The sequence below is a fragment of the Cyprinodon tularosa genome, unplaced genomic scaffold (genome assembly GCF_016077235.1).
Source record: "Cyprinodon tularosa strain WSP-4 unplaced genomic scaffold, ASM1607723v1 ctg154, whole genome shotgun sequence".
Lineage (NCBI taxonomy): Eukaryota > Metazoa > Chordata > Actinopteri > Cyprinodontiformes > Cyprinodontidae > Cyprinodon > Cyprinodon tularosa.
In genome coordinates, this window is record NW_024038375.1 from 1296879 (window position 1) to 1315151 (window position 18273).

General features: G+C 38.8%; 1 protein-coding gene across 1 annotated transcript; it reads left to right on the forward strand.

Annotated features, from left to right (window-relative positions):
* The first annotated feature begins 5392 nt into the window (after positions 1 to 5392).
* Positions 5393 to 16656, forward strand: LOC119780026 (twinfilin-2-like). Its single transcript, XM_038279904.1, has 11 exons — positions 5393 to 5830; positions 6434 to 6511; positions 6592 to 6770; positions 8554 to 8649; positions 8739 to 8843; positions 9844 to 9858; positions 9942 to 9983; positions 10073 to 10198; positions 10338 to 10488; positions 16086 to 16207; positions 16293 to 16656. The coding sequence occupies exons 1-11, from the start codon at positions 5806 to 5808 to the stop codon at positions 16458 to 16460; spliced, it is 1107 nt and encodes a 368-aa protein (XP_038135832.1). The 5' UTR covers positions 5393 to 5805; the 3' UTR covers positions 16461 to 16656.
* The last annotated feature ends 1617 nt before the right edge of the window (positions 16657 to 18273 follow it).

Below are 18273 nucleotides of genomic sequence, written 5' to 3' on the forward strand. Positions count from 1 at the left end.
TCTTTTTTATTGTACGTATATTAATATTAATCTTTCCTAACATTTCACGGTGACCAGAACAAAATTGAGAAGAACAAGACAAAAGGCACTAACAAAAAAAAATAGAAAAGACTGAAATATACATTTTGGATGTTGTTTTGGGGTTTTTAAATGGTTACATTTTATAGCCTATTAAAGCACTTAATCACAAAGTTTTTTTCTACGTTCACACTGGATGCGCTTTTTGCAGCAAAGAAGCACCTTCTGCTTCATTTTTGATGCTTGTACACACTAAGGTCCGACGCACTTCTAGAGCATTTTTGATTCTCCTGAAGCGCGTCCAGTAAACTGTACAGATGCATCTGATGTTTCTGCTGCTCCTGGGTTCAATGGCAGAGATAAATTTTGCTATATTTGCTGTTATAAGTGGGTAAAAAGTTGTTTTAATATGTTTTTAAGTAGGGATACACCGATCCGATATTTTTATTGGTATCGGTCCAGATATAAAGAAAAAAAACTAGATCGGTATCGGTGACAATTGACTCGATATAGAGGCCGATCTATTCATTCCAACTATGCTATGCTCTGCCCTCATGCGGCAGCGCAACAAAACAACACGGCCATATTGTTTATGATTGAGCGAGCGAAAAGATCTATTTGTGGCAGAAATGTTCTGAGGGGGCGGTGTTAAATCTTCAAACTATAACACCACCAACTTAATGAAATACCTCTAGAAGTTTCATAACAAGGAACATGCTGAGATTATCGGACTCTACAAACAAAAAGGAATGCAGCAGGAAGCAGCTGACTTTGATGGAAGCAAAGGAAAGAAGTGAAATTTTTTTATATAACAGTATACAGGCCAAAAAAATCACAGAGGTGATACTTGATAATGATAATGACACTTTTTTTTACATGTTGACCAAGTCAGATATAAATAAATGAATCATAACATTTATATTAAGGTTGTTTCCTAATTTTTTTATTTTTTTTTTTGAGAAAAGGGGAATCAAATCATATGCACAGAAGAATGATCTGTTTTTTTCACACAATAAAACCATTTTTAGGTAATAATTCAGTGCTGTTTTTGGTATCGGTATTGGCCAACATTAAACTTCAAATACCTGTGTCGCAGTGGTCTCCAACCCTGGTCCTCAAGATCTACTGTCCTACAGATTTTAGATCCATCTCTGCTTCAACACAGCTGAATCAAATGATTGATTACCTTTTCAAGCCATTCATTTGATTCAGCTGTGTTGAAGCAGCGATGCATCTAAAATCTGTAGGACAGTAGATCTTGAGGACCAGGGTTGGAGACCACTGCGTGTATCGTATCGGAGGTGAAAAAAGTGAATCGGTGCAACCCTATTTTTAAGTAAGTAAATCCACCTAAAAACATCGCCTGTGCCTTGAAATATTATTTCACCCTTAGAGGTGCTTAGACCTCATATTCCGGCGGTGTGCTATCATTGGGAATCCAGCAACAGCAGCTACCTCAAGGTTGGTCGACTCATGTGGTTTTTCCTCCTACTTTGTTGCAGCTGGAACTAGATGGTAGTGTTTTTCAGATATGTTTAGACAAACTGCAAGAACCAGGATAATAAAAGCAAACATATTTTTCCAGCAGGTTTTGGCATTTTAAGTTAATTTAGGCGTTTATAAGGTGTTTTAGGGGAGTGATTATAGTTCTCTGCATCAGCATTGCTGTGTCTGTCTCCCTACCAGCTCCCAGATCAGCTTCTCTGATTGGTAAATGGGGCTCGTCGAGCAGCAAAAAGTCAGATTTTTCAACTTCAACATCTGTTGCTTGTGAAGCACGTCACGTACCTCATGCTCAGAAACTCTTGAGGCCCTGCTTCAGCTGCTCAAATGTGTCAAGATGAGCTGCTCCTGCTGATCCAGGACCTTTTGATGCACCATGATACGCGTCAACCATAGGCTTTGCATGTAAACCAGCTGCTTCTGCTGCCAGAAGCACGTCAGGTGTGAACTTGGCATAATCATGTTTTCCAGTTTTGTACTTTCATATTGAGTCCAATCCCCAACTTTGTTGGTATAAAATTTCATTTATTGGATTCTTATAGTGTACTTTAATGTCGGTTGGTTTAACTGGTGATATGCTCAGTACTTCTTTTTATTCTTTTTTTGTAATTCCATTGTAATTCTTTTAGGTATAAGGCTAAATGATTTAAATACATAGCTATAGTAAATCTTTTTATTTTTATACTAATAACTGGAAACTATCAATTTGATAGCAGAGTTCAGGAGAACAGAACCTTGACCTAAAAACTAAAGGAATCATAGATAAAGAAGTGTTTTAGTGTGTTTACTCGCCCACACATCTATAAGTGTTTCTTCTGAAGCAGAGGAGAGGGGTGGGAGCCATGCTGAATAATGTATACATGCTTAGGTAGTGTACTTACCACAGAGTGAATAATGGATGATCCCATCACAGGTAACCTCACAGGGACACACTTATCTTTCTCTCACCAACACCTATGTGTGTTTGATCAAACAATGTGTGGAAGAATAAATGAAATAAATCAGGTGAAACCTTTTTTTTTTTTTTTTTTTTTACAGTTTAATCAAACTTTCTGTTAACTTTTAATATTTTCCAACATCTTTTCTTTATGTTGGATGCTTTTTGTGTTGTGTGATGGTGAAAGAGCTGTTTATACAGATATTTTGTAACTTTTTGGAGCTCCTTATAAATACTTGTTAATGTGTTTTGTATTGTACAATTACTTGAAAAGGTGTAATTTCTTCTTTTTTATACAACCAACCAATCCACAAACCTCAAAGGCAATAAAACAATGGAATTTGTAATGGCTCTTTGGTCTCAGGTGTTTTTTTTATGTAGAACTATTAGTAGGGTGGTGTCCATATGACTGTACAGCTTTTAGGATATCTCTCATCCTGCACCGAGAGACTGAAGCTTTTTCCTTTATTTCATCCTCTGATATGGGAACTTGTCTGACTGACTGTGTGTCTCCTGGAGGGGGCCGCCTGTGGAGCTGGTTGACAATTGCAAGTTGCATCTCTGCTCCTTACTGTATGTCTGCTTCTGTCTCCTTGAACCCCAGTCGGCCTCGGCAGATGGCCGCTCACACCGAGTCTGGTTCTGCTGGAGGTTCCTTCCTGTTAAAAGGGAGTTTTCCTCCACTGTTGCTACAAGCATGCTTGTTATGAGGAATTGTTGAAGACTCGATCCAATCGGATGGTTTTTCTTAGGTAGAACATTTTGAACTAATCTGGCTGTATGATCTGACTGAATTGTCTCTGTAAAGTGCTGTAGTGATTTTATATTAAATTTAATTCCCATCCAGGTTGGATGTCATATTAATGTTGCGAATAACTTCGATTCCCAGCTAGCTGGGAATTCATATTTTCTCATACTTTAAGATGCTCATTGCCCAACCCAATAGGGGTGGTAAATATCTTATTTACCGTAATCAGATATTATTTGGGCTGTTATATATTGTTTATGAACACACGCCCTACTAGCTGTGTGTTAAAACAATAAATAAAAGAGTGATTCGAGTTCAAATCATGGTCAAACAGTTAACTCTGCACATTCATGGAATAAATTCACCACAACTTCTGTTCAAAATATAAGAGTTTATTAACAAAAATAATTCAGCTCCAAGTCAAAAATATTTAAGTTTAAAACTCTTAACTAAAACTAGTGAAACTTAACTAAACTACTATTTACAAAGAGGAAGGGGAAACATGGTTGAAAACCATATTACTGTTTAAGATGGACTTTGTGTTTTAAAACCAAAGTTTATCTCAAAGAATTTGGAATGTGATCAAATTAGCTTTTCACAAATTTAGAGAAATTTCAATGTTTTCAAGACAAACAACAGCTCAACAAATGTTACCATAGCATAGCATGCAGTCCATCCTGTTAGCTTTGTCTTTACTAATCAGTAAACATGTCAAATGATAAAAATCATCAAAAGACATATTTTTTGTTCTGTCCCTAATTGTGCCAGACCTGCAAACCTTTTGTCCATGTCCATTGGAAGGCTTGAGTTTCTTTCAGCAGCAGGTTTTCAGGCAGTCTAACAGCAACCAGGGGTTTTCTTTATCCATGTGGATAACACCAAGGGATCCTTAGGAGGCCTCCTCATCCAGTATGGCTCTGTAAGTTCTAAAACTCAAGAGAAATGTGTTGCAAAAAGTCTGTTTTCTAGCAGTTTGGTTCTGAAAACTCGAACCTCCCCTTATCATTGGTCATTCTGGAGATCTGGGCTTTTTGCCTGGATCTCCATTTTGGTGGAGCCCCTCCGATTTGGACCCTCAGGCAGCTTCATGGGAAAGAGAGTAAAATCCTGTGTGTTGTGGTCTTTACTGTCCTCAACACAGAGGGAGGGTGGCCAGTCATACCTCTGTGGGAGTTCCTGTGGAGGCAGTTGGCTGAAAAGGGGGGGGTTACAGAGGTCTTACAGCTGCTTATGAGTCTCTTCTCTGGTCATCATGTCAAGAGGAAATATGAACACTGGTTACCAATGTCCAAAAACCATGATCATGGCATATGGCACAACAGTGCCTTGAGATGACGTGTCTATTGAATTGTCGTGATAAAATTAGACTAAATTGAATTTAATTGAATTATTTTCTACTACCAACAGCTCATGCTAAAGAGTAACAGGTAGATTTAGGTCCAAAAAATACTTTCTCAAATATGCTTAGATCTGAATCATCCTTTTATAGCGCTAGCTTTACGTTTTGGGTCCTTGTCCTACTGGAGGGTGAACCTCCGTTTGAATATCAATTAATTTGTAGGATCCAATGTTTTTTTCTTGCAGGTTTTTTTTTTTTGTATCTGTATCATATTTTCACATGAACTCTGTCAAGTTAGTATTGCTTGTTCAGGCTTCTGTTTATCTGCCCCATGTCATTATGAATGTGGGCCAGAACATTAGATTTGGATTTACCACTTTACCATTTTGTGTTTTAGAACTCCCAGCAATAGTTGTCCTGTTGGCAGATTATTCAGCCTGGACTGAGAATCTCAGAACCTCAATAGTTAAAACATGCTGCACCGTTTTAATTTCCAGATGATCAAATTGCCAGCTTGGTCAGAATCTTAAAACTTCAAGTTAAAGAGGCTGGAAGCAATTTTCCTTCAGGCGGAATATTGAAATGCATGTACATTTTTCACTGCAGTTGAGGGTTTTTAGGGTATCTGAACCCGTCCTAGTCTTAACTCTTCATTCCCTTTTTTTCCTGGTAATAGGCACAAGGTGTACTGACTGCAGGTATGTAGGATGGGGGAACTATGTTCAAATGTAGCGATCAGATTCTAGCCCGGTGTCACATTTCTTTGACCAGGTCGCTGGAATTTGAGATCATGCTGTTTCGTCTGCCTGATTGTCCATCCCTTGTGAAGGAGTGTTAAAATGTCATTACACGCAACACAGAAGCAGCTTCTGGAAACAGTGTTTTGACCTCTGGTGAGAACATCTTCGGTTCTCCACACTGACCCAAGACAAGACGGGGAGCGACCCACTTAGGACTCCCCCACCGAGACCATTAACGCTGCTGCCATCGATACGTGAAGCGTTTCAGATCACTCATTGGGGAGGCATATCCACTGACAGGCACGTTATTACTCATTGGCCGCACTTCCGTAGATTGTGTTTCAGACGTTAGGGAGCTCCCGAGTCATCCTCCAGGCGTTTATGTCACTTGTACGTGTGGCTGCATCTGTCTGCCATCGGAGGAGAGGCCACTCACCTGCAGAGAGAGAACTCTGAAGACCTGGAAGGGGTCTCTGTTGCATGATAGGTACAGCAAACTGTGAACACTGACTGTCAAAAGATGTCCCACCAAACTGGAATTAATGGTAAGTGTGTCTTTAAATGAAAACTTTCATTATATCTAATCTGAATAAGTAGAGTGTGGTTTTGTGGGATCGTGTTTAGGACGTCTGAAGATGAAGTCTGCAAATGTTATCTAAAAACATGATAAACTTTGCCAGGATAAAGAGACAAATATCCATGCATGTACCTATTCTAAATGTCTGTAATGTTTTGATGATGAGATCAGGAAATTTCCTTCATTCTGCAGCGGTTTATGTATGCAGGTAATGGAGTTTATTAATCGGAGGGTTGACGGAAGTGTTCCTTTTTCTCACCTGATCGTACATCATTTATGAGATGGCAGGGTTTGGTAACCATGGTGAGACAAGAAGAGACACTAAAGCAGACCAAGATTTTCTATATGAGAATTCTTTTTTAACAGAACAGAACTGGTTTATTCTAGAAACTAGTCTGTCAGTGGCTGGTCAGAGTGTAAGTCCGTTTAGATGACAAAATGATTTCCTGGCTGTGGATCAAATTTTCACTCTTCAGTGGAGTCACAGCTTCTTACTTACCAAACTCTGCTTTGCTTGTCTTTGTTTGCTTATGCTTGCTTGTTTTTTTATGCTTATATCTGATTGCTGCAGCAACACCCGAGCTTAAACAGTTCCTGGCTCGAGCAAGAAGAGGTTACATCAGAATAATGAAGATCATAATCAGCAATGGTAACAACTTCTACTATTAAAAAGCCCATTATTGAAGCTAGGACCTAATGTTTCCTGAATTTCTTTCTCTTCTTCTGCAGAGGAGTTGGTGTTAGATTCATACAGAGAGCCTGCCCAGAGCTGGGACAAGGACTTTGATCAGTTTCTGCTTCCTCTTCTAAAGCCTCAGGAGCCCTGTTACATCCTTTACCGTCTGGATTCCCAGAATGCACAGGGACACGAGTGGATATTCATTGCATGGTCGCCTGACCAATCACCAGTATGTTTGGAAATTAGCCTCAGTTCTATATTTCTGTTGCAGTGTTTCAAATTTAACAGAAGAGGGGGAAAAACATTTTCACAACTTTTTTATTTTTATTAACTTCTTTATACTGTATTTAGCTTAAGATGCGGCAGATTTTCTTGTAGTTACTTAAAGTGGTATTTTAATGTTTTTAGTTCAGTATGTTTTTGCTTGTTGTTTTTTAAGCCTCTTAACTCTATGATTCATGCAAGCATAAAAAGACTCATAGATTTAAAGAATGAAGCGGTGTTCTTCTTGGTCTTTTTGGGTATGTCTTCATAAACTTTGAGGCTCAAGACATCTAGGAAATTCATCACATCTACCTTTGTTAAATTTCAATTCATTGTTTAAGTCTTACCAAATATTAAGAATAAAATCTAGATCTGAACTTCTATAGAATATGCTTCAATTTTTAACCCCAGCATTACAGCTTAGGCTGTACTTTTAGAGTCATCCTAATGGGATAGGAACCCCCATGGACTATGAATAGAATAGAAGTCAACTTTATTATCATTACATCACAAGGACAAAGCAATGAAATTAACTCTTTGCATTTAACCCATCCCCTTGGGAAGCAGTGGGCTGCCATTGTACAGAGCGCGTGGATAAGTATGGGGTTAAGAGTTTTGCTCAGGGACCCAGAATGCAGGCTGTGGAAATCGAACTGCGTACTTGCTGCCTTCCCAGAGCACAAGTGATAGCATCATAATGCCATCACTTTTTCACTACGGATATGATGTTTTAGATATTTTTTTAATTAAGTAACTAGATCAGTTTCAGCCTCCTGCACAGCTTCCTGCAATTCAGTATTTTTACTCAATTGTTGAATTTGCAGATTATTTGTCCTAAGGAACTGAGTTCCCCCATGTAGCCAAAACTGATTTAACTACACACAGATTGACTCTGTTTACTCATTTTGTGAGTTTTGTGGCTGAGATGATAAGGACTTTTTTAAGGGTTACAATAAAAAAAAAAACACGAGCTTAAATAAGTGCCGCACTTTCTAGATGTTTAGTTATTAATAAAAAAAAAAAATCATTATTTTTTTTCCCTTCCTCTTCACAATTATCTACCACACAGTGTTGGACAATAACATCAATGGGCAACGTTTTTAGTCAATTTCCGCAAAAACTCCCAGTGATAAGAACTTAGCATCCTGTGATAAAACCATCTGATGACTCTGTGGTCGGGTTTGTTGGTTTCATATTTAATGCTGTCTTTATGTTCCATAGTTCGAGTACTTGGAAGTATCACTGTGCAGTTTTTATCCGAACAGATTTGCTTTTCAGAAACACGTGTATAGCCAAAGAGAATATTTTGATTCATTGAATCTGTTTAAAACTGTTGTTTTAAATCTTTTTTTAAATACCAAAACATATTCTAAAATAATTATTTATTCATATCCTCCATATCATCCATCAACTGCCCTCTACTTACCAATTTTTCTAATTTTGTCGCTTTTAGATGAGCTGAATAAAAGTTTTTTAAAAATTAATAAAGTCAACAGTAAAAACTCCCAAAAGCAAGATAAAATAATACAAAAAAAGCTTTGTTTAAAAAGCTAAATGTAAGGGAGTTAACAGTGCTTTAAAAACACAACCAAAATAAGCAATGGTCGTCACTTACAAGTTTAAATTACAGGATCTTATTACCATCTTCACCTACTATATAATGGGTATATGAATCTGATTTATTTAGTCTAAGAAAAACATATAGAACATCCGGATCCTAAATACTACAGCTGCTGTGTGTCCTCTAGGTGCGGCAGAAGATGATGTACGCTGCAACCCGTGCCACATTGAAGAAAGAGTTTGGAGGAGGTCACATCAAAGATGAAATGTTCGGCACAGTCGAGGTGTATAAAGGCCCCTCTAATGTATACTGAGAGATCAACCAGTCACCTCCCGGTTAATCATTGTCATTTATATTTCTGTATTCCTGCAGGATGATCTGTGCTTTCAGGGATATATACGCCACAGAGCCTCCTGTTCCTCTCCAGCTCCTCTTACAGCAGCCGAACAAGAGCTCCAACGAATAAAAGTCACTGAGGTACTCATGAAATCAAAGTTATTTTAAGATGTTACAGGGCCTTGCAAAAGTATCCATGTACCGGTATACTTGCACAAACCTTTATATTTCCTATTTATATGTTATTTAGTAGTTCAACACAATATAATAGGATACATCGTTTTAAATTGGAAGGAAAAAAATGTATGTTTCATGTAATTTTATAGTTAAATATTTGAAAATAAGGTATTGAATTGTATTTAGCCGGGTTTTCTTCAAATCCAAATAAATTTCAAAGATCAGTATGAATATCATAAGAAAATGAAAATCAAGAATAAGATGAATATAGATGAATATCTATAATATAACTGAATATCTGAATATCTATAATGCTTAATCGAGGTTTGAAAAGATAGAAAACATTAGTGAACAAACATCATAATTAAACATTAAACATGTCGATGGCTGCGTCATGCTATGGGGAGGGTTTCAGCAATCATTTACTGGGGAGCTTACGATGGGTTAGATAATGGGAACATAGAATCCAATGTATGTGTGTTAGAATGGTCCAAACCTAAATTGAAATGAAAATCTGTGGTAAGACTCTCAAATTATTCTAAATTATATGAAGTATTTTTCTAAAGAGAATAAAAAGTAGTTTTTATGATCTGCCAATTTGCCAATCATGGTCCAAAAGAGCTCTCTCTATAAATGCGGTGAACAGAAATTGTAGAAGTAAAAAAAACCTTGTTTAGCTAAACAGCTAAACACAAAAATATTCAACACCTTCCTTTTTTAATGCATTGTTTAAATGTTTGAAGCTCATGCGCCGCCTGTTCCACTTGATTACTTTGTGTTGATCTTTTTGCTTTAAATCCCATCAAAGTGTAAATAAGTCTGTAAAAAAAGTCAGAAAATCTAGAAAAAGAAAATTAAAGGTTCATCTATGACTTTATAAGTTGCTGCATATGCAAATTATGTCTTCATTGTTTGTTCTCTTTTTTTTTTTTTTGCACTTTATGTTTTCTATTTTTTGCTACAGGATAAAGTGGTCTTGGTAAGCTGATCCTTTTTATACATATTTATGTGTGTATTTCAATCCATTAAAATGCAGGAATATGAACGCCCTTTTGTTTGCAGGATGAACGGAGAAGAATCGGAACCCCAACGGCACGAGCAAGGGTCTGTCCAGACACATCTCTTCTTATTTACTCATTTTACATAATCCAACAAAGGAGCTGATTTTATGCTGGTCTGACGGCTTTGTCCAGGTCACAATGGAGTTTGGTTTAGACAGGAGGACTCAGACTCTTCAGGGTCTTGCCTTCCCTTTACAAGAAGATGCCAAACGAGCTCTGCAGCAACTAAAGCAGAAACGAATCAACTACATTCAGCTGGTGAGCCTAAAAAGACAAAAGCCATTATGTAATCAGTGGGTAGTCTTGGTTCAAATGGTAATTTTAATTTTAGTTATATGTTGTAATGCTGGTACATGATTAATTCTCTCAGAGTTTGCTTGTCTGTGTTGTGCTCCAGAAGCTGGATGTGGAAAAAGAGACGATTGAGTTGGTTCACACCAAACCCACAGAAACCCACGAGCTTCCCTTCAGGATTCCTACAGATTCTCCTCGATATCACTTCTTCATCTTCAAGCATTCCCATCAAGGCCAGATTCAGGAGGCGCTGGGTCAGTATGCAGTCTGCTGTGCTTGGGAAATATGCAGATAAACAAATATAAACAAAAATAACAGATAAACAAAGACAGAGGCGTCACAATTTTACCACAATCATGGTTTTGTTTTTATTTATTTCCACTGGCCTTTTGGATAATTTATCTTTGGTGGTGAGCTTCAAGTCTGGGGTTAGCTTTCCTAGCCATCCCTCTAAGCTGCCTTCACTGGTTTTGAATCATATTTTAAGTTGGGACTCTGGTTGGAACGCATGATATTACTTCAAGTTAGAAGAGACATGTTATTTATTTATTTTAAACCAAATCTCTGTTAAAAAACAAACACTGGACTTTTTTCCCAGTTTGAAGATGTTTCACTTCCCATCCAGGGAGCTTTTTTAATTCAAACCGTCAGCGTTCAAGGCTTTATAGAGTGGATCAAAACAAAGCCTTTTTTTAGCTTAGAAACATGCCAAACTAACCTGACGAGCGGGTCCGCCCCTTAGGAATGGGAGTCGTTTTGTGTCTTTGATAGCCTGTAATACACGAAACCTGTCTATGTCTCTAAAAGGGGCGGTCCTTACAGGAAATATTTGGCCTGGCTGAAGAGGCGAAGTGCTCTGGTCCCCTGTAATCAGGTGGGGGTTACGATGATAGCGGAAGGAATCAACTCAATCGCTGAATTGTAGGTTTTTCGAAAATTGAAATCTGAGTCCACCCCCTCTGTTTAAGGTTGTTTTTTCTTTCTTAACAAAGATGATGATGTCACTCTGTAAAGACAGCGCAGAACCATAAACAATTGCAGCAAACATGGAGGACAGCGAAGAAAGAGATGTACAGCAGAGTTAATAAGTATTTGACTGAAAATTATGGAGTTAATAAGTACTTGGGTGGATTCAACAATCCAAAAGAAACCCAAGAGGTCTTAAAGCAACAGGTCATTTGACTATGACGCTGCACCCACATGTTTCTCCTCTAAGAAGTTGCTGCCACTGCTCCTCTAAAAGCAAAATTAATATTTTAGCACTCTTTCTCGTCTGTCTAGTTTTCAGCATTGTCTGCTGTATCATCCTGCTACTTGCACTGTTTAAACAGCTTTAAATCCATTTATAGACACTGACTTCTAATTTCTGTTCTTATTATTGTTTTCTTGCACATTCTGGAACACAGTTTGAGGAGGTCATGTGAACAGCTACACAAAAAAATCAGATCTTACAAAAAAAACGTAATTGAGCATTAAGACATACAGTGTGAAAGTAGCTTATGTGTCAGCGCTTCTCCTAATGGCTGCCAAATCTTTGTGACTGAATTGCTGAGTATCGCATCAACCACAGCCTTTCTGAGAATGTCATTTCTAGTGTTTCCCAAAAGCTTCACATCCAGACGATATGCCAGCCACATGTTCAAAGCTTTACTAATCAGTTCTGTTACACACTCTGGCTATGAATGAGATGACTGCTTAATGGCAAAGTGTTTCCTCCCCTGACGCACCCACTGAGTGTTATTACTCACCTCGGATGTTCCTGCCAGCTGTGCCGAGGCTCTTGGGTGTGTTCATTTCCTGCTGCAGCCTTTAGCACTGAGAGCAGCTCAAGCTTATGAGTCAACTTCAAAAAACGGTTTCAGACCCAAGTTTAAGATGCAGTTTGGAGGAGCTATGGTTTAAACCAGGTAATCATAGCCACTTTAGGAGATGTGTGACTGAGAAGTGTTCTGGTAGTTTATTAAATTGCGAGAGGTTAAACTAACAATGATGACTTTAAACATTTTGCATCTTGCCTTAACTTGAACGGACTGCAGAATTGTTGGAAAGCTTTCACTGTACAATACTGCTTTCTTCCCTGTTCTCATCAAATACATTTTTGCAGTTATAAAACGCTGTCCTGCGCTTCACCTATGCATTTGAGGTGTTTCAACAGCTTCCTATAATGATGCCTAGGCCACAGCTCTATGCAGCACTAGAAGATCACATCAACTTTGCACATAGCTACTGTCAGGATGATGCCTTGTTCTGGCCATGAGGCAGTTCCTACTCTAAATTCTCATTGAGCAAGCCAAATCCAATTGTAAAAGTCTCAAAATTGATAGAGAAATTGATAATAAAAAATGCCCCAGAAGAAACCCTGCAATTTACAAAGACATCTTAAAGGTCTTTAGCAGATTCTAAAGACCCTGAGTTAATTGTCACCCTCCATTTTCCTCACAGTAAGGTGCATTTTTATTCTGAAATCAGCCATTGTATTTAGCTGCCTTAACTTATACTTTTACAACAAAAACAAAACCACAAATCCCCCATGATGGCACAACTTTGACCTTTTACACCATATAAGTTGGTCCGTCAAGAACATAGGGCTTCTGTGCTTTAACAACATGCTGCTGAGAATGTTAGGTCTAAGGGGTGCGGCTTATAACTCATTGCATTTAGCTGAGCAATAACTAAGATGTGTGGAGGATTTCCTAAGAGAAAAACCTCAAGGAGCTCTAAGTTGGCTGTCTTGCTAAATTTCAAATATTTACAGTGCTTTAGATACAGGTATCGTGTTTTGTGTGTTTTTCGATTTATGTTTAAGCTTCCTATCATCTTGGAAAAAGGTCCCATAGACTTACAAGCAAGGCCAATCGGTCACAACAACCATAATTTTATTTATGGCTATCAGTGAAGACTCATATACAGTGAGTAAAATACGAATTTGAACACTCTGCTATTTTGCAAGTTCTTCATCTTAGAAATCGTGGAGGGGTCTGGAATTGTCAGCATAGGTGCATGTCCACTGTGAGAGACATAATTGTAAGGTAAAATAATCATAAAGTATTTGAAAAGCTGTCAAAATTCCAACATTCTGACCCTGAAAGACCTGCCTTCAAAATGTCCACCTCCACTCCATTTATGATCCTGAAGTGCACTCACTGGCCACTTTATTAGGTACACCTGTCCAACTGCTCGTTAACACTTAATTTCTAAGCAGCCAATCACATGGCGGCAACTCAGTGCATTTAGGCATGTAGACATGGTCAAGACAATCTCCTGCAGTTCAAACCGAGCATCAGTATGGGGAAGAAAGGTGATTTGAGTGACTTTGAACGTGGCATGATTGTTGGTGCCAGAAGGGCTGGTCTGAGTATTTCAGAAACTGCTGATCTACTGGGGTTTTCACGCACAACCATCTCTAGGGTTTACAGAGAATGGTCCGAAAAAGAAAAAACATCCAGTGAGCGTCAGTTCTGTGGGCGGAAATGCCTTGTTGATGCCAGAGGTCAGAGGAGAATGGCCAGACTGGTTCGAGCTGATAGAAGGGCAACAGTGACTCAAATAACCACCCGTTACAACCAAGGTGGGCAGAAGAGCCTCTCTGAACGCACAGTCTGTCGAACTTTGAGGCAGATGGGCTACAGCAGCAGAAGACCACACCGGGTGCCACTCCTTTCAGCTAAGAACAGGTAACCGAGGCTACAATTTGCACAAGCTCATCAAAATTGGACAATAGAAGATTGGAAAAACGTTGCCTGGTCTGATGAGTCTCGATTTCTGCTGCGACATTCGGATGGTAGGGTCAGAATTTGGCGTCTACAACATGAAAGCATGGATCCATCCTGCCTTGTATCAACGGTTCAGGCTGGTGGTGGTGGTGTCATGGTGTGGGGAATATTTTCTTGGCACTCTTTGGGCCCCTTGGTACCAATTGAGCATCTTTGCAACGCCACAGCCTACCTGAGTATTGTTGCTGACCATGTCCATCCCTTTATGACCACAATGTACCCAACTTCTGATGGCTACTTTCAGCAGGATAATGCGCCATGTCATAAAGCTGGAATCATCTCAGACTGGTTTCTTGAACATGACAATGAATTCACTGTACTCAAATGGCCTCCACAGTCACCAGATCTCAATCCAAAAGAGCATCTTTGGGATGTGGTGGAACGGGAGATTCGCATCATGGATGTGCAGCCGACAAATCTGCGGCAACTGTGTGATGCCATCATGTCAATATGGACCAAACTCCCTGAGGAATGCTTCCAGCACCTTGTTGAATCTATGCCACGAAGAATTGAGGCAGTTCTGAAGGCAAAAGGGGGTCCAACCCGTTACTAGCATGGGGTACCTAATAAAGTGGCCGGTGAGTGTAGATGCACCTGTTTGAGGTCGTTAGCTGCATAAAAACATCTGTCCACCCAATACAATGAGTAAGAATCCAACTACTAACATGACCAAGACCAAAGAGCTGTCCAAAGTGACTAAAGACTAAATTGTACACCTCCACAAAGCTAGACAGGGCTACGGAGAAATTGCCAAACAGCTTGGTGAAAAAAGCTCCACTGTTAGCGAATTCATTAGAAAACGGAATCACTGTCAATCTCCCTCGGACTGGAGCTCAATGCAAGATCTCACCTCATGAGGCCTCAATAATCCTAAGAAAGGGGAGAATCTCCCCAGATCTACACGGAAGGAGCTGGTTATGACCTGAAAAGAGCTGGGACCATTGTTTCCAAGGTTACTGTGGGTAATACACTAAGATGTCATGATTTGAAATCATGCCTGGAATGGAAGATTCCCCTGCTTAAACCAGCACATGTCATGGCCTGTCTTACATGTGCAATAGGAGATCTTTTCTGATGCATTTTTTACCATGTGGCTTAAAGATCTCCCTTTGATTTCTGGATTTTGTTTTTAAGACTGTCTCTCACATTGGACATGCACCTACGATGAAAATTTCAGACCCCTCCATGATTTCTAAGTAGGAGAACTTGCAAAATAGCAGGGCATTCAAATACTTATTTTCCTCACTGAAGTAAATACATTTGACAAATGTTCCTACTTTCTATATGATATCTTTAGATCAGTAATTTTCTCAGACTTTTGCATCTATTCATAAAACACCACATTGTTCCCTCACCACCATACCAGTGGTTACTAAACTTGTTGTTCAAACGTCAAAATTGGATGTTCTGAATAATGTCAAATGTCTCGAAAAATTTTAAAGACTAACTCCCATCCATCCATCCATTATCTGACACGCTTCTCCCAATTGGCGTCGCGAGGGGTGCTGGTACCTATCTCCAGCAGTCAATGGGCGAGAGGCGGGGTACACCCTGGACAGGTCGCCAGTCCATCGCAGGGCAACACAGAGACAAACAGGACATACAACCATTCACGCACACACTCATACCTAAGGAGAATAAGACTAACTCCCATTTATTAAATTTGATACAGGTTTACATGTAGCAAAACTGTGAAATCAAAGCAATTGCAATTATATTCAGTGAAACCCAAATACACTTAGACAGGAATCTGTTCTGAATCTTTCAGTTGCATAAATTCATCATATATTGGCTAAATGCACCAGATTTAAACACATTTTGATATTTATCAGTAAATCAAAAAATAAAAAGCCATATTTGGCAAATTATAATTTTTTTTTTTACTTGAAATTTGTGAGGTTTGGTTTGACGTTCTTCACACAAAACTTGGTTAGGAGATTTGTTGTTCTATCTGAAGCATTTTTTCCGAGTTCTTATTGGCCGTTTAGTTGAGCCTAAACTGCAGTGCCTCTAACCTAGCTCTTCCTGGCATAGCTCAGTCTTTAAATGCCCTCTGATTAGTTTCATGTCTCTCCCAGTCTTTATATACTCGATGCCTGGCTACACCTGCAGCATCAAGGAGCGGATGCTGTACTCTAGCTGTAAGAATAGGTTACTGGAGGAGGTGGAGAGAGACTATCACTTGGAAGTCACCAAGAAGGTAAAGGTCATATCAAATCAGCAGATTTATCTTCAGTAATGACCACCACTGAGTTAGTTAATTATTCTCTGTTTTGTGTGTTTAGATGGAGATAGACAGCGGCGATGGGCTGACAGAAGACTTTCTCTATGAGGAGGTTCATCCCATAGAGCACACCTTAAAGCAGGCTTTCGCTAAGCCCCATGGACCAGGAGGGAAGAGGGGCAGCAAACGCCTCATCAAGGAGAGGGGAGAGAACGGGGGGGAGAATTAGACATCACACCCAAAAAATATCTGCAAGCAATTTTAGAAATATTGAATACTGATTGCCTGTTATTTCCATGTTAAGTTTTTTGTCACTTGTTCTATATTGCTATTCAAAGATAATTTTTGAAAGTAAAATTAAGTAAGGTGTAGATCTGTCCTAAAGGTAAAACTAATAAGTCACTATAAAGATGTGTCTAAAGGCTGATTTATTTTGGGCAACTTTTCCACTCTCCTCTAAAGCTTCTGTTGTCCGACAGTGAGGCTGTCCACAAAAAGGGATGTCATGCAGCCAAAGTTTTCACAGATCCACACCAAACACTGAGAGCTGAGCGTCACTGCTCAGTGCACAGCTAACAGGCGTTTGGCCTAATTTTACAGTCAGCGTTTTTTATTGTGGAAATATACCTGTTGTGATGGGCAGCACTCTTAACACCTTTTGGTATTCCAGTTAGACAAATGTAAGAAGCCTTAAAACAAATTAATCCTTTATTTTGGTAGTATACTCTCACACTTTTCCGAACTTTTTTTTTTTCATTTGGGGACATCAATTCAATGTAGGAAACATGGAAATAACTAACCTCTCACAACCTAATGTTATAAAGCTGTTTTTTTACTTGAGTTTTCAAGATTATCTAGGTGTGTAGGAACTTTTAGGTACTGTTTACTTGGGGATTAGAAATGCTGGAACACAGAAGCACATTTTTCTTAGCCTTTCCTTAAAAGGGTAAAAAGACAGGAGAAGCATCTATTATTTTTTTCAGTCGGGAACAAAAGCAAGGTCATTGTATTGCTGGCAACCATGTACAATGACAAATAAACTTCGTATGACATAAGAATGCAAAGTGTATTACTCTACTGAGCCAGGAAGTGCTATAGTAGTTAAAGTAGTAATGATAATATAATGTATAATGTTTTCATGATATGGTCGGGACATTAAATTACTCTGTATTAATTTAGCCATCTTAGTTCATTTCTAATAGTCTAAAATCAAGGCTATATTACTAAAAATACAAAAGGGATAATAACAAATGTGTAGGCCTGTTTTTGAAAACAATAAAACTTTTAATAAACTGGCAAAATTGGAAGATGATTCACCAGTTAGCACAATGAGCATGACAGTAAGGGAAGGATGTGAAGTTTTCAGTAATAAAGTGGAAACATGGGGATGATGGAGCTCCTGTAACTTGCTGTTTGATTATGATAAACATAAGATTCCCTGTAAATCATCAACAATTCACAAACATAGTTTTTGTTCTTTAAATTGATATTCACTCAATAAATCTTCTCCACAAGATTCTGATTTATTGATAATCCAGGGGATAATTTGCAACAAAAAGTGAATTTTGATTAGAGATTAGTGTCTATGGGGGTAGTTTCTGTTAAAGAAAGATTTATTAGATGTAAATGGCAATTTTTTGAATGTTTAACCAAGCTAAATAAACATAACCTTAAATATTAGAAAACAATGGGAGGTGGTGGAGAATGACAGAGCTAAGGTCCTGTGGGATTGCCAGATACATACAGACAAAATAGTTGTGGTTAACCAACCACACATTGTGATCATTGATAAGCAGCAGAGGATGGCTGAGTCATCGATGTGGCCATCCCGAATGATAAAAAGAACATGAGAAACTAGAGAAATACCGAGGGCTCAGGGAAGAACTAGAGAGAGCCTGGAGGGTGAAAGCAACTGTAGTGCTCGCAGTCATCAGAGCACTAAGGGACAGTAACCCCTACACTGGAAATGTGTCTCCAACAGATACCTAGAGTTTTGGTCTTTTCCACAGGAGAGGAGCCTGATAACTAAAAGATCTGCCTCC